The sequence below is a fragment of the Lutra lutra genome, chromosome 2 (assembly GCF_902655055.1).
Source record: "Lutra lutra chromosome 2, mLutLut1.2, whole genome shotgun sequence".
NCBI lineage: Eukaryota > Metazoa > Chordata > Mammalia > Carnivora > Mustelidae > Lutra > Lutra lutra.
The window spans coordinates 22,924,323-22,942,182 of NC_062279.1; the positions used below are offsets into that span (position 1 = coordinate 22,924,323).

General features: G+C 38.0%; 1 protein-coding gene across 4 annotated transcripts in view; it reads right to left on the reverse strand.

Annotated features, from left to right (window-relative positions):
• Positions 1–6,015: 6,015 nt before the first annotated feature.
• The window catches only part of MSR1 (macrophage scavenger receptor 1), a 264,617-nt gene continuing 252,772 nt past the window's right edge, over positions 6,016–17,860 (reverse strand). For all 4 annotated transcript variants that reach the window (XM_047716032.1, XM_047716024.1, XM_047716039.1 and 1 more), the window contains one exon: positions 6,016–7,918. In XM_047716032.1, coding sequence (XP_047571988.1) covers positions 7,785–7,918 — 134 coding nt within the window. In that variant the 3' untranslated portion in view covers positions 6,016–7,784. The remainder of the gene's footprint in view (positions 7,919–17,860) is intronic.

A 17,860-nucleotide genomic window follows, 5' to 3' on the forward strand; every position in this document is an offset into this window, starting at 1 on the left:
CAGTCTCTGAAAATTCCTCTTTTTCTCCCCTTTCTTTTTCTTGGCCTATGGATGTCAAGAGCGAGGGTCTCCACCAGGCAAGCCAAGTACCCCCAGGAGGCCTCGGAAATGTCCCCTTGTTGTTTTATATGTTTTTCCCTTTATAATTCCTTCCCTAAGTTAGACTAAGCCGATTCACACAGCAATTCTTCCTTCCTAAACGTCTGAGTAAATAAAAAGTTCTAGATACATAGTGAACTCTCTACGTACAGAGTATTCTCATAGCTCTAATAGTAATGAAGCCCTCATGTGTACAGGTCTCAGAGTTGCATCAAAATGTAAAGAAAACAGCCTTCAAAACAAAACTAACTTCAAGGTAATTCAATTTCTTTACCTTTTTTTTTTTTTAAAAAAAAAAAAAAAAAAAAAAAAACACTACCGAACATGGGGAGGCTGAGGACTGCCTGAAAATGAGTCACTTCTGACCTGTCAGTAATTCACGTTCACACCCGGTCCTTGCAAGCACATCCTGAGTTAGCAAAATCACAAGGAATTGTCCCCCCCTTCCTGTGCTCGCCTGTGAGGACTAGAGGCTCGGTGACTTCCCTAAAGAATGTGCTGGCAGCACAAGGCAGAGCCTGGACAGAAAAAGGGGTCATCCCCCTCCTGCCCACTACATTGACCACATCCTACGGCTTCCTAATAAATATCAGCTTTTTTTCCTGAAAAGACACCGCTCTCCTTATGCATGTAGAGGGCACCTGGCAAATAATAACGAATTATTTAGGTTCATTGCTCTACAAGAAGAACATCAGGCACAGCGAGTGTTATGCCTTTGTGCTTTATCTTAATGTGACACAGTTTTTCTCAGTATCAAAGAAAATAATATTGTAATTCTATTTTAAAACAAAAACAACAGTAAGAAATGCTTTTCTGGTGTCTCTAGGTGAGCATATACATCAAGTTTATGGGTGGATATCTTCCCCCAAATATAATTTGAGTACACAGTCACTGGTAGGAAATTTTTTTTTTTTTAAAGATTTTATTTATTTATTTGACAGAGAGAGATCACAAGTAGACAGAGAGGCAAGCAGAGAGAGAGAGGAGGAAGCAGGCTCCCCGCTGAGCAGAGAGCCCGATGCGGGACTCGATCCCAGGACCCTGAGATCATGACCTGAGCCGAAGGCAGCGGCTTAACCCACTGAGCCACCCAGGCGCCCACTGGTAGGAAATTTTTATGATAAATTTGTTCCCTTAAAGTTCTTGATTCCCTCACGACGGCGATGTGGAATGAAGCTGTTTTGAGTAGGAATTCAATTTAGAATTTGAATGCTAAGATAAAAATAATTGTCTACTACTGCAGTTCCACAACCCTTCCCCCCCAATCATTTGTTACCTCATTTCTTTAGCGTAAGATGTTTAAAAATATCACAAACGGACCTACCTCCTCGTTCAAAACTTTCAGCATAGAATGAAGAGATGATTAACAAATTTGTTGCTGCTCAGATCTCTCCTTCCCTCCTTCTCCCTGACCTTCCTTCTTTCCCTCTTTTCTTGTTTTGAACCTTCTCAGGTTGTCCTTTTAATCTCCAATCACTCTGGCAGCTGACGTGGATATAGAACATATTAAGTCTCCAAAAGATAGCAGGGGCTTACTCAGGATAGTAGCTGTTTTCAATTTATTCTGCCCTAGAACCCTTAGAATGGGACAATGCTACGCGATTTGACAAAAGAAAATAAATGAACAATTTACGTCAGTAATTCTATCAGCCTGTTTAGGGTAGTGTCGCAAGCATGAAGCATCAGAGATGTTTTCTGAAAAAAAACTGCAAAGTTTTACAGGTTTGAGTGAACTTGTTTGGCCCCAGGGAGGTTGTTAATGGGCAATTAGCAAACGTATTTCAGTCTTGTTTTTCTCCCTCACCTAAAATTCCTCCAGGCATGGAAATCTAAAGTTTTTCATTCAAGGAACCCCAAAGAGCTTTGAGGGTCACATTCAATTTCAGAGTTATTAAAGTAATATAGTAAATCCCCTTTTTAAAGTTCTTGGTGCAGTTCACATTTTTTTTATAGGATCTTCATTTTATTTATTTATTTTTTTTAAGATATTTTTTATTTATTTGACAGAGAGAGAGAGAGGTCACAAGTAGGCCGAGAGGCAGGCAGAGAGAGAGGGGGGAAGCAGGCTCCCGGCTAAGCAGAGAGCCTGATGTGGGGCTCGATCCCAGAACCCTGGGATCACGACCTGAGCCGAAGGCAGAGGTTTTAACCCACTGAGCCACCCAGGTGCCCCCAGTTCACATTTTTGTAGAAAAACCTACAGCACAGAAGTTGGATACTTTATGTAACTATTAAAACCTGCGTTCGTGTGTTTGTCTCAGAGATGGTTGCCTTCAGAAAGCACTGTTCAGCAACCAAAGTAATTAAAAATAATTTCAGTTTTCACTCGTATGCTTGGCAAAACAGAAGAGACTCTAAATAGCAAGCCCATGACTACAATTATTAAATACCCCTATTCTTCTGTCCATGTTTCTGCCCAAAGCCACTGGCTCAAAATCTAGAGCTACAGTTCCCCATATCCCTGTAAGGGGTTTGATCTGACACAGCAGTGGAAGGGGCTGCTGGTTGAGTAGTCTGTGTCCCGTGCTGTGTGCTCTGAAGTCAGGAGGGTCAGCCCGTGAGAAGGGCAGTTAGACGCAAACGGAGATCAAGGGCAAACTGAAACCCACGTGGATAAGCTGGAAACCAGCCTTTCTCCCTGCCTTTGACTTGATGGTGCAGGTGGCCTGCCGGAGAAGGTGACGAGTTCCTCAAGAAGCTAACCACGTACCGGGCTCAGGAGTGAGAGGGAACTCTAGGAGCTCCAGGTTCTGCTGTCCTGCAAAGCTGGTGAACCAGCAGAGCAGTGATGCACAGTGTAGACATGTATCAGACCCTGTTGCCCATGAAGTGACTTTCTGAATGTTAACCGTAACTGCGGCTAAACTCCCATGCAAAATGTCTTGTGTGCCCCATAATGAGCCAGAACAATGTAGGAAAGAGAATTCTGGAAAATGTAGTCCCGTATAGATGCTTTTCCTCCTCCTCCTCCTACTCTCTCTCTCTCTCTTTATGTGTCTGCGTGTCTGTACACGCAGACACACAGACACATATTTATTTATTTATTTATTTATTTATTTCTGGGACTACACAATGCATGGTTCTGTCCAGTGGACAACGACCCTCAGGTACCTTAGTTCTTTTTACTTTTCCTCATTTTTTTTTTCTTTCTGCTTCTCAGATTCAAGAGTTTCAATTGTCCTATCTTTAAATTAGCCAGTTCTTTCCTCCGGCTTGTTCATATCCGCTGCTAAACTCTTCTAGTGAATTTTTCACGTTGCTAATTGTACCTTTTAGATCCAAAATTTGTTTGACTCTTTTTTCTTGTTTTCTAATTTCTATCTTTTCATTGATATTCTCATTTTAATGCATTGTTCCTGATTGCCTTTAGTTCTTTGTGTTTTTTAAAAAAATCATATTTTAGCAGTTGTTTTACTTTGTTGAGTACGTCCAACCCTGAACTGCCTCAGGGACCATTTTCTGTCAATCTGTTTTGTCCTTTTGGGGGGGTAACTTTCCTATTTCTTTGTATGACTTGGGATTTTTTTGGTCGTTATTGAAAACCGGACCTTGGACTATCATGTGGTAACCCTGAAAGGCAGATTCCCCCACCTTCCCTATGGTTTGTTCTGTTTTTCTTCCTTGAAGGCTGTAGTGGTCTACTTGTGTAGTTACTTCCCAAAACTGATTTTTGTAAAGACGGTGTTCCTTATGCGGGAGGTCACTGCAGTCTCTGTTGCTTGGTTTCTGTTCCACTAGTGTCTTTGAACACCAGGAACTAGAAACCAAAAACAAGCCTCCCTTTCCCCCAAGGAACCCATAATGAAACAAAAAACACTAACAACAGCAAAAACAAAAGCCACCTGTCCCAGTCTTTGCAGATGCGCGTGTATCTTGCCCTGGGCACGTGCAGTTTTCTGCAGTCCTCTGTACACGTGGCTTTTAAAAAATGTCCTTAGAAGCTCTGCCGGGCTTTTGCTCGCAGGTCTTGTGCGATCCATCGTATGTCTCAACTGTAACCTTTGGCCCCCGGCATGTAAGGGTCGTTATTGAAGTCTGTAGAGTTTTTGAGCAAGGCACGCTGCTTTTCCAGCTAGAGTTCCAAGTTGAGCACAACAGGGTTGAAGGCAAGTTTGCACCCGTCCTTCAGGGAGTCTTCATGGGAGTTCACCCTGACACACACAGGCATTTGCGAAGAAGGCTTGCCCTGCGTCCTCTGGAATCGTGGGCCAGGGTTCCAAAAGGAACCTCTGCGGTGGCTGTCTCATGACCAAATTGGGAGTGGTTAGGACAAGGGTGAGTAAAAATGCCACAGAATGTCCCTGTTGTCTGGAAGTTGCCTTTCTCTTGACTCAGCATTTGCTTAGTTGCTGTAAAATTTTGACTGTTTTCCAGAGGACTGAGGAGGTTGGTTCTGATGACTTGTACTTGTTTCTCAGTGTTTCTGTGGGGGATGAGCACGTGGGGCTGCCTCTTCCACTATTTTGCTGATGTCATGCTTCCTAATTTTTCTTTCTGTTTAGGTAAATATTCTAAATAATAACCCATACCTGAAACAAATTTTTTGTTAACAGATAATACAAGTATAAAAATAACTATACATGTTACAATGAAATTCAAAAACTAGAATACTCTATAGTAAACAAGAGCTGATGAATATCAGAAAGGAATAGTGTTCCATTTTGTGATGTGACAAGAATATTGATTCAACGAAAGAAAACCCTGTGAAAATCTGTCACCTAACATTCACTAAGGAAAAAGCAGAGTTAAAAAAAGTCAGGCTACATTGTGGTTATATGCTTGATAAAAAGCTATATCTAGTGCCAATCACATATTCCTAAAATCCCTGCATTCCATTTGAATGTATTAAAAAAATATCTCAACAGAAGCATCTCCTAATTGTACTCTCTGTGGAAACACTGTTAATTGTCCACCTGACGGTCATTCACTTGTTCCCATTCTCTGCCAGAATCTTGATTTCATTTAGTGAACATGGTCCCTTCACCTTTCATGAACCTTGAGCTCTTCCAACTCTGGAGAATGAATAATTGTTATTATTCTAATCCGATGATAGTAAGTTTGTATATCTCTTGCCAATGACTGGGTTAAGCATGAGCATCCTAGCAATCCTGATCACATATACATTTCCGAGGCCGCAAATATTCCATTTCCCTCTTAATCACAAGCATTACTATATGATTTGTAAGAGGTATATGCCCCAAGTGCACATTTTGAGCACAGACTACAATGGTTCATAATTTATGGAAAAATTGAAAGTTTTTACTTGAAATTATTTGTTCAGATAACTGAGGGGAAGTATGTTTGGTTCTTGAATATCAACTGATATTCTTATTTTCTACTTCCCTATTCTTTTAAAAAATTATTTTAATGCACACAGCATTTATTTTGATGCATGGCTAGATAAATGGAATGCAATGATTCTGGTCAGGTGGTCTTTCCTTTTTTGCTTCCCTCTTTCCCTCTTTATCTCCTTTTCCTCCTTCCCTCCCTCTGTCCCACCCCTCTTCCACTCTCTCTTCCATCAGTCCTTCCCCAAATCACCACTTCCTGAAGGAGTTAATGCAATTCACCATTCCAAAAGAAAGGTCCCAAATATAGTGGAAAAGTTAAGTTCTTTTCTAGACCAGATTGAGTTGAGTAACCCAATTACAAAAAGGGCTCTCTTGGTTTTAAGGACACAAATGTCTATATATAGGTGGAAAATCAGTATCCATATACCCTACATCAACATAGCATGTGGCACTCGTAAGCACTGATCCCAGACATCTCATGTAGGCTGCTATGTAAAGGATTCTTTTTATTTATTTATTTATTTTTAAGATTTTATTTATTTGGCAGAGAGAGAGAGAGATTGAGAGAGAGAGAGAGAGAGAGTGCAAACACAAGCAGGGGGATAGCAGGCAAAGGGAGAAGCAGGCTCCCTACTGAGCAAGAAGCCCAATGCAGGACTCCATGCCAGGACCCTGCGATCATGACCTGAGCTAAAAGCACATGCTTAACCGACTGAGCCACCCAGGGGTCCCTGCAAAGGATTCCTTTTAATACTATCTTGTTTGCTGTCTGAAGGAAACACCTAGAAAATGCAGTTGAGCCCAAGGACTTAATAACCCGCGGAATGTAGGGCCAGAGTTTGGAGACAGTTTGTCTAGGTTGAGAGCCCATTCTCTTAGCCACAAAATTACATTGGAGAAAATAACTCGTGTTTAACAAGTAGAAGAATGTAACATGATAAAAAGGCATTTTCAGCAGGCCATTTCCAGTACTTCTAGTTCCATGAGAATTTTTGCCTTTGCAAGCGAGAAGCAGGGAATCTACTCTGGCTACTATTTGTGAAGTGAGACTTCAGGAGTGGAAAGAATGCATCAGCCCATGGTTTTGCTTATCACCCTTCAAGAGAGAAGAGTGGAGCCATTCCAGACTAGTACTACTTTCTCATCACATGTCCCTTGGGGTGGCACTTAGGAAACTTAAAAATTATATTCTTCTCTGGGCTAGAATATACTCGATTGGGCTTCAAGAGCAATCCCTGGTCTTTCTTCCTGTATACCTAGACAGCTGGGGACAGGCACTGGGTTCCAGGTGACCTTCCACATTCTAAGATGTACCCTGGTGATGGGCTGACCATTGGTAAGGTACTGTTTTGGCAGGCGTAGGGTCACTGATCTTTGAGAGCTACAGATATCTCTCTCTGTCTCTCTTTCTCTCTCTCTCTTTCTGCTTGCAATTGTTAATGGACTCCATGAAAGGCTTCAAAGAAGGGTAGTTGAAACTACGGTCTGTGCTCAAGACATTTGCATGCTGTTATTTAAAGTGGAGCCATTTAGATTGGAAAGTGTATTTACATTTTAAACACAGCATTCTGGAATGATAACAACTATTCAACTTAATTTAAAATGCACATCAAATTGAGCTCCGTGTTGAACTGACATTTTTGATCCACCAATTATCGAGACACATATAGTGATGGGGAGCCTGTGCCTTTTCTCAGAAGCCCTTTTTCTAACACATGGGTCAGTAAAAACAAACAAAAACTGTCAATACATGATCATGTAAAATAATCATGTTGGTTTTCTTAATCATCATGTTATTATTGACCATTTGAATTCTGCTAAGTTTTTCATCATGCCCAGAATATATCATGAACAATGCTACCTAACAGCCAAGTTACTGCACATGCAGAAATCTTAATGGCCAGATAAAACGTTTCCTCAAAAAATGTGTATGGTTAGAGATTTCACGAACGTGGCACAAAAGAACTCTTCTAATCTTCTCATTATTAAGAAACTGATTAAATTAAACTCAATTAAATAGATTACAAAGAAGACAAAAATGACAAAAATTGTCATCCTATGAAGAGATCAGTTAAAGTCAATGGCTGGAAGGTGTTTCCATTATCATTGGCATTTGTGATCGAGAAGCCTTAAACTTCAGTACATTCCATTCAATATATGTCATTATATTAGAAATTCCATTTAGAAACCTAAAGAAGTTGAAATGGTTCAAATGCAGATCTATAGCAAGCATGAAGGTGTCCAATATGTTTATCCAGTGATTTTAAAATATTCCTTTTCTTTAGACAAAATTCCTAATCTCTTAAATATTTACTGAACTGATATTAATGGAGCAGAATAATAAAAGTATTTTTGCCACAATGATTCCACGAAGGTGAAAGAAAGTACGATACATTATAAAATGCAAGTGACTCCAGCATCTTCAGCGTGTGAACAGCCTCTCACCCCCCATTGGCTAATTTTACAGTCTTCGATAGATGATTCTCTCCCAAAACAAAATACTTCATTCAGCCAAATTGGACCAGTACCTGCAGAAGTCAGATACAAATGCGTTAGTAAGTATGGTTTTCGGGTTTCTATCTAAGTGGGAAAAAACATTATTTTATACACTAATTTAACAACAAAGGGTCAAATATCATCTATATACAAGTTCTGTGCTTTCTCTTAGGATTCAAAAATTAATCTCCTGCCCCTGAAAACTTATATGTTCTGTCAGTGAGTAAACTAAGTACAAAGTAGTAAGAACTGTAACAAAGGTACATACACAGCTCAGTGAAATCATAAATAAAACACTGAATGGTTTGAACAGACTGGTTTTGGTTTTAGAAATAAGAAAGGAAATAAGCTTTACTGATCATAGGCATATGTCGTGACCTGATGGTCTGAGAGCATCTGTATGAGGCATTCTCTGAAATGTTACCATATACTGGAGTTCTTTTCTTGGCTTCCAGGGTTTTGCCATTTACATGCATGGTTTACCAAATATATTATCTATTTTTATTTAAACTAAGACTAATAAAATGAGCAAAGGACTTACAAACTATCCTGAAAGAAGACCATAGATTATTAATTGCAGGCAAAGGTAGACAAAAACAAAATGGCAGAGCTAATGCTCTCTTTATCTTGAACTCTTCCACCGACACGTTAGAAGGGAAAATGGCCGTCAGCCCAGGCTACCAGGGAGATACCGAGCTAACTAAATATTCAAACTTAACTGCCACTCTGAAGATAAGGACATTATTTTATCAATGAATACAAAAACAAGGGCATTTTGAAAGGCATCCAAGCATGCCAAAAAAAGTTCACTTTAAAAATAATGTTCGGAAATATTTTTCTGGTATTCTCTAATGATTTTCTGCATGTATCATATTTAATAGTTCCCCTTTCTTTTACACTTAAGACAGTTAGAAATGGAACCTTTGAAAAACCTCTAAATGAAAGATTGCATTGGGTTTTGTTAAATATATATCATGCAAACTTCCTGATGAGTTTTCGAGAATATTTCATGCCATCAAGAAACATGATTTAGCAGCTAAACTTCAAGAAACCCCTTAGCAAGACTGGTGGATGGTAAATAAATATCTTAATCCTTTCAGCATAGTCAATAATACATTTCTTCAATCTGGATCAATATGATGTTGAAAGGTTCTCTTTTGGTCACAGAGCTGTAGAAAACCTACTTAGAAATAACTTCAGCTCAGAAACAGACCTTGTGTAGCTATGACACAGTGCTAGATGAAGACTTTTTTTTCAAAGAGGCATGTATAATGGCACACATAATGACATCCCTCTTGCTGATTATTCAAGTATTCTGTGGATTCAGAAAGCAAGAATTTATGTACGTGGCTGACAGTGTGCATAATTATACAGTAGTATGTGCAGATGTGAAAAAATTACAAATATTTTTATAACCACTGTGTGGATAACATTTGGCCTAATCTTAAAAAATGGACAGAGCTTTTCCATGTATAAAAAAGAAGTTATTCCATATAGTGGGGGCAGCCTGAAAAGGCTTGATGTATTACAAGAGTCAATGGTATCCTGGCATCTAAAACACAAAGTACATTCATGAGGGACAAGGACTCATTGGGAAGGCTGGATAGAAAGCCAGGGCCATGCTTTACAATATCCAAAATTTTATAATAAGTCACCAAAAGAAATGATGTCATCAGAGCTAAATTTTAGAAATGTATGTCTGACAGAAATGTGGAAGTTGGATTAAAGAAAAAAAATCTGTAAACCAGAAGGACATTTAACAGGATGCCTGTGGAGAGATTTCCTCTGAAGTCTCAAGTATTTATTTACTCTTAGAATTAGATAGGAAATTTGTATTTCCACCTCTAAAATAAATTGTGCATTCACTTAATCTTTAGTAATTTGTTCCTTTACTAGAAAGATCCAAACATGGGACAAAATTATATTGAGGTTTATGCTACCAAAGTAATTAGGAACTTTGTATTGTTCATTTCATATAATAGTAATTAAATCACTCGTGTCCAAACAATGTTTCTATTAGAAAAGAAAGGTTTTCCACGGCTTATTAATTATAAAAGTAGTAACCTGGAGAGTGCAAGTATTTTTTGAAATGTTTATAACGGAGTGAGCCCTTTCTGGCTTGAAATTTTAAGGCAGATAAAAAGGAAAAGATCCGGGAAATATAATCTCAAAATCAGAAACCTTACCAGGAATGCTGCTTTTGTTCCCAAGTTGCTTTTAGTAGGTATAACCCAGTCTCTTTTGTGTTTGTGTGTCTGTATGTGTTGAGTATATTTGTGTGTGTGCTTCTTTTTAAATATATAAAGTCTATATAAACTTTTTGGGAGTCCCAAACAGTGACTCAAATTATAGCCAAATAATAATAATAATTGCACAAATGGTGACACTCCTCCCATGTGAATGTAGAGGAGAGTACAAACAGTGGGACATCTATAAACTGTACTTATTAGATGTACAGACATTTATAAATTGTACAAATAAACATAAGTAAAACTTTTGGTCAAAGCGGGGCTCGGTCATAACGGGGGACAAGAACAGTCAGGCTCTCTGGCAGGACACAGTGATGCTTTCATTCATTTTGTAGATCAAGTCGTGATATTTAGATCTCAGCAGCGCAGAAGTCTTACAACTCAGGAAAAGAGAATTAAGAACGAGAATCCTCCCAGTGGCCGTAGCATCAGCCGGGGCATCCCCATAGGGGCAGCAGAAGACAGATATTATTTAGTTGATCAATGTACTGACGGGTGAACATAAATTTTTAGAAACAGCGGTAAAGGAATTTCTGAATGTTAGAATACCAAACCTGTCGTCATAATAATGAGCATTTAAGCCCACTCTTTGAAGAATTAATGATGAGGCTGAAAACATTCAAAGTAACTTTTGATCTGTTCTCTCATCGAATCCTCAAATGACCTTCAAAACTTAAGTGCTTTCAAAGTGCCATTTTACTGTTGAGGAAAGGGAATATCAGGGGGGATAAGTAATCCACCCAGGGTCATGCAGCTAATACAGGATGGAGCCACCAGCCCCACCCCACGTCTGCCCTGAGCCAGTGCCTTTCATCAAGGATTCACGCAATCTTCGTTCTTAGATTCAATCATTCACCCAATCTGTTTTGGGTGAACAAAATCAAAATCAAAATCTATTCGTCCTTGAACTGTGAAAGCTGTTGGAGGTAGAGACAGCAACTGAGGTCACAGAGGTACTTAGCAGCAGAATTGCTACTTGGATCTAGAACCCCAGTGCCTTTTCCACCAAAAAACACATGGATAAGATCAATACGCTGTGCGATTCTCCAAGTCTGGTCTTCAGCTGTGTGCAAAAGATTCCCAGGGAACACCCTAGGCCTTTTCACATATGATCTTTAAAATTTATATCTTCTAACGACCCTGTGAAATAATGGCAATTATCTCCACGTCACAGGTAAATAGTTAAACTGAGACTCAGAAAAAAAATGTGTGCTTTTCTCCAAATAACAGAGAATAGAACCAAGAAACAGAACATGATGACATTTTAAAACTTGGTGCTATTCACTGACTGCATAGAAGCCCGAACAGAGTTATAAAAATAATTTTCCAAGATTTGTTTTTATTTTTACAGTAATACATTCAGGACTATTGAGCCTAAGGGAAAAATTTATTTAACATGCATTTTCCATCTCATTCCAGATTGTTTTCTGCATTAAAAATTAATTCAAAGGTAGCCTAGTATTCATAAAATTTTACCTTCATGTAAACCTCAAAGATTAAAAAACAAGTTTGTTTTTATTTCTTTACATAATAATGATCTCTCAAGGATTATAGGTATTGCTGCTTTCATGTTATTTGCCTCTGAACTATCTTTCCAGTTTGTGGGAAACTATGCAAAATTGACGTGTACAGTTTAGATTTTTTTTTTTCAATTTTCTAATCCTATCTATGTATCATCCATCTGTTTATGTACCTGACCATGTACACATCTACAATTCTCTTTACAATTTGGGGGCAGGAGGGAGGGCACATTGACTGATTTTGTATTTCCAAAAGCACACAGCTATCAATGTGTTGTCCACGACTCCTGGAATTTCATGAGGCTGGTTTGTGATGTCTGAGAATATGCTTGACCTGTGATACAATTTCCTCTTAATCTCTTAAAAAAAAAAAGATACTGGTATCTATTTCAAGGATTTGAGATTTTTTAATCTGATCTTGAATAACTCACCACTTTTCTGAAAAAAAAAAAAAAATCATCATATTTTATACATTAGCCAGAAAGATGGTACAGTGATGAGATTTGAGATTAGCTGCTGAGTAGATAACATGAAGAGGCAGAAACCACTGTTGGTTAGAAGTCTGAATGAATTTTAATTAAATCTAGTCATGGCTTGGTGATTTGAATCTGTGTTACTTTTAAGATTTCTAGTTGGGAAGTGCTTTGTCATCAGCTTCCTCTTTGAGAGAAAAAAAGCTGTTGTTTTTTTGTGAGTTTTTTAAAACCAAAGGTAGAAACAGAGTGGGAATCAGAATCGAGGATGGGTAAACTGTAGTTCTATGTTCTAGTGTAGCAGTTCTGAGGAAGACATTGATTTTCCCTGTTTTAGCAATGAGACAGAATGAGGAGATGGGGTTGAAACAGCTATGAGATTTCATTTACCTTTAAAATTCTATAATTCTAAGATTTTAAAGAAGCAAGCTCTGTAGAAATCAAATTCTTAAGGATAAAGAACTTAGAAGGACATTCTGTTGAATGGAAAGACATAGGTTAAGATGAGCCTCTTGACCCCTCCCCCCACAACCACCATGATAGTTATATAAATTTGGGCGGGTCTTGGGACAGCTGTGTCAAGTTTACTTACAGAAATTTCTCTGTGTAAATTGGGGCTACCATGTCTAACTTCACAGGCACTGTGAGCACCAAATGAGATCATATAGTATGCACTTGATTAACAATACTATTACATACTTAGTATTGTTTTTGTTACCATAAGTAACAAAACAGGTCCATAGAGTTTTTAAACATAAAACTTTTTAACATAAAATTCACAAAAAAGTTAAAAACTCTATGGACTCCAAACCAGCTTCCTTAACACCTGACGCCTGAACATCTACTTTTAAATCTTCCAGTGTACAGGGAGCAGTCTGTAAGAATTTTGAGTTCTGACCCATTCATATATTTTATATCTGACATCATTTTTACTCCCATTCTCTGGAGGATAAGTTTGGAGGGACAGTTATATTTTTGATCTCCTTCAGTTTATTCTTGTATTTTTAAAACTTTCACTTTAGAAAACTGATTATGAAAGGGGTACCAATAGAAGGTGATGCTTGTGCTTAAAATTTTCTTTTTTTTTTTTTTTAAGATTTTATTTATTTATTTGACAGAGATCACAAGTAGCCAGAGAGGCAGGCAGAGAGAGAGGAAGGGAAGCAGGCTCCCCGCGGAGCAGAGAGCCCGATGCCAGGCTTGATCCCAGGACCCTGGGATCATGACCTGATCCGAAGGCAGAGGCTTTAACCCACTGAGCCACCCAGGTGCCCTAGAATTTTCTTTTGTTTCTGCTTTCAAGTTTGGAGCTGCAGGACAACCTCCTGTAAACTCAGAAGATGAGCTCATTGCTCCGGGTCCAGCTCCAACTTCCTGCCTCAGTGTGCAGGCTCAGACTCAGCTGGAGGACCACTGGGGTCCGATAGAGTTCACACAAGTTTGTTACCCACGGGTCACGGGGTCCAGAGACTAGAAAGCCTGCTTGGGGAGAGAAACGACTCACTCTCCCTACCCTGCCCCACCCCATGCCCTGACAAGCACCAGCAACCTGTCTGTGCTTCCTTAATTTTAACCTTTTTTGTCTACTCAGGAAAAAGAAAGATTACATTCCACTGTATGCAAAAGGTGCATCCAAAGGAAAGAACCTATTTATAGGAGTGGGCTCTAAGCTTTATTCCTATAAATCATTTTGCTTGCAGCTGCAAAGTAATTGTTCTTAAAGGTAACAAGGATTATCTTTGGTAAGTCAGGTTTGCTATTTTAAAACCAGAAAGAAAAAGAGTAAGGGGGTGGGGAGGGAGGGAGAAAACTATGTTCAGAAAATTGTGTTTTTTTCTTTAAGGGGGGAATAACACAAAGGGTATAAATTTAAACTTTTTTCCTCTTGTTTCAGTTTCAGTAATAATGTATAATACAGTGTCAAACCGATTCTTCTTACTTTCCCAAGAGAACGACAAATAATTAAAACCTGAATGCAACTCCTTCATCCTTTCCCCTACCCCTCCATTCATATTTCTACGTTTCCTTTCTGGTCGCCATCCTGCGTTCAGAATTATCTTTTCTTTTCCTCCTGAGTGAAACTATAAATTAAGGTGGGAGAGTGAAAAAACAAGGAGGAGTTGGAACAGGTTCACATAAAAAGGTTGTTTGCCGTGACTAATCCCAAACCAGCTTGCAATAGATGCCTGTTTCTGAAAAATACAACATACAATGAAGCAGATCATGAAATTTATTTCTCAGGTTCTTTTACTTGTGAACAAATAGCCTCAGTTCTATTATGTCTCCCAGCTCATCTTGCTTTATTTATTATTTTAAAATTCTCATCATCATTCTTTAATTGTTTTGGGGTGGAACTCTACACAGAGTTGACATCAGAGCAGGTCTGTCTTGAGTAGAGTGAGGACACTGTTGGGAGTCCCCGTATGGGACCCTTCTTCCGTTACACTTCTATAGAGTAGAAAATCACATTCACCTCTGTGACCCTTGGAACATCACTGATGTCATTGACAACCTAACACTAGTCTGACTGTTTGACCTTTCAAAGAGGATGGCAAATACCCTTGGAATTATACAGCAGGAGCTGTTGCCAGCAGTGATCTGTGCCCCGTATCGAGCAATGCTATGAGTCAGGCTTTGTGCGGGCGCTTTCTATATGCCAACTCATTTAAGATTCAGAGTAAATCTTACGTGGGTGTTATTATTCTTATTTTTTTGGAACCAAATGGAATCTCTGAGACATAAATAGCAGAGCTAAGGTTTCGTCTCATATCTCCTTAGTTACAAAATTCTTAGGCTTTCCAATTCATTCCAGTAGGCACTTAAAAATGTGAAAGGAAAAACCAAATTCAGACATACCTGGTTATTTCATTATAATAAAACTCTAGTATAATGTATAGAATCACCAACTACCACAAATACCCAGCCTCACTAAAAATGGCCCCTCATCTTAGAGAAGCAGTCAGTTATCTGAAGAAAACTTGAGAGAACTGTCCTCACACAGCCAAATAAATAATTTCACGTAAGATGAAACTCTATTGTTTCATTAATTATTTAAATGGAAAACATTTTCTTCCAATAGTTCAGAATACTTATTTCCAACTCTTCTTATCAGTACTTGAGAACTGAAATCCCTAGAGATAAAAACAGAAATGAATGAAGCCTGTGGGGAAAAGGATATTTTACTTATGAGATGAGGCCTTAATGCTAATGCAAGCGTAAGCCAATCATCCCCAATTTTGTGTACCACCTACGTTTGGAACTCAAGGGAAAACAGCTTTGTGTACCCCCAATGTTTACAGCAGCATCATCAACAATAGCCAAATTATGGAAAGAGCCCAAATGTCCGACGACTGATGAATGGATAAAGAAGATGTGGTATATATATATATATATACACAGTGGAATATTACTCAACCATCAGAAGGAATGAAATTTTGCCATTTGCAATGACGTGGATGGACTAGAGAGTATTATGCTGAGTAAAATAAGTCAGCCAGAGAAAGACAAATACCATATGATTTCATTGATAGGTAGAATATAAGAAACCAAATAGAAGAACATAGGAAAGGGGGAAAAAAAGAGAGGGAGGCAAGCCATAAGAGACTCTTAACTATAGAGAAAAAACTGAGGGTTGTTTGGAGGGAGGCGTGTGGGCGATGGGCTAGATGGGTATGGGCATTAAGGAGGGCACTTTTTGGGATGAGCACTGGAGTGTTACATGTAAGTGATGAGTCACTAAATCCTACTCCTCAAACCATATCACACTATACGTTAACTAACTAGAACTTAAATAAAAATTTGAAACAACAGTAACAACAATGAAAAGGAAACAGCTTTGAAATCTAAGGCACTAAGCTTCACATTCAGTGAAGAAATGAAACTGGGGAACATCTTGTTTGCCATTCTTCCATAGATCATATTTTGCCAACCCTTATTAGTTTTCCCTTAATTAAGGTACATATGCTACCCTATTGCTCTGATTTTGGTTTTTCCTTTGTAATAGAGGAATGGTTTACTTCAAGATATAAGAGATTAATAAAGAGCAATATGGAGCTTGTTTTGTAAAGACACAAAATTAAATGTCAACTCTTTGGATAAAGTAAGCTATGAAACTAGTCATCTTGATGAAAGTTTTTTTTTAGGATAGTTTTCTCTTTTTGGGTTGAGCTATTTAGCTCATGCTGATTATCTGAACAAATGGCAAACTATATTTCACTTTGTCAACATAGGCACATCCTAATAACTCATTCACATGTTGTTATTCCTAAAACTGAAGAATTTTAGCCATCTACCAGGAGAGTAAGTCACCATCAATGAAAATTGTATGTCATCTATTTGCAACATGGCTCTTCACTTCATAGATGCTAATAGTCATTTGAAATGTTTTAGATGATTAAGTATTTGAAATAAATGGCCTTTTATGCTGTGGATCTTAGTTCCCATAGAAATAAATTCTGTCCCCATACAACACTGGAAACTCAGATTGGCAGCTTGGTTTTGCTAAATTATTGACTGATTGATTTGATCTCTAGTGACCAAGAGTTGAGGATTTTTAAATTTTGTTTTCTTCTTCTCTGGAGGAAAAAAAAAAATGTCAGGCTTATTGACTTTAAAACCTTTTGCTTTTTACAGGTGCAAGAATGATTTTAGTCCCGTTGGGGATTTTTAAATTTTGTTTTCTTCTTCTCTGGAGGAAAAAAAAAAAAGTCAGGCTTATTGACTTTAAAACCTTTTGCTTTTTACAGGTGCAAGAATGATTTTAGTCCCGTACTTTCCTGGGGAAAAAAACAACCTGGGGAGAAAATTCTGAAAATGTAGTAGAGATGGAACATATGGAAATTCCAAACATCTATTTAGTTGTAGCAAATTACAGATCTTTTCTATTTCCTTTGTTTCTTCTATTCAAACCTATAAGGGACAAATAAAAAACTGGGCCGGGGCTGAAATTCTCACCATCGCCACTCTTTTTTGTCTTATCTCACTTCTTCATAGGAGGCTAAATGATATTTCTGACTTCCAAAGACTTTGGAACCTGGATCTTTGCTTTAATTTACCTTTTAAATCTGATACAGTGAGTTCATTTAGGTAAAGGAACAAAGATATAACTGTCAACTCTCATTAGTACTATTCACCTGTTTAGCACAATGCTGACCCATAGTCATAGCATAACATTACTTAATATCTTTTACGGATTTAAGAAATCTGTCTTATACTGTTGCAGTTTTTTTATATGATTTGATACATTGCCCTATTTTATCACTATAGACAAAATAGCAGCAACACCAGATAATCTAATCTCTCTAATTTTGCACACAATTTCTTCTTGCCCATATCTGTCTAAAACAACACTTATGAAATCAACAGACCTTTTTTTTGTTTTTGTTTTTGTTTTTTTTTGGTCAACATCAACTTCAGAGAAGCCAATTATTTATCAGATTTGGACAGTGGAACAAATAAGTAAAAAATACTGACTTTAAAAGTCTAATTTATACCGTTACTTTTTTCTAATCTCATTGTCATTTAGGATTGAAACACTTGTATGTTTAATTATGTATAAAGCCTATATTGTAAGGTACCTGTTCAGAAAAAAAAATGAGACATTAAAAATGTCACAAGTATACATTCAAATCTTTTGTCCTCTGCAAATTTTCTTCCCAGCTCTCTAATACATTTATAAGTTACTGAGCCATCCAGGTAAAAATACACAAATGCACGCAACAAAAGAATTATTC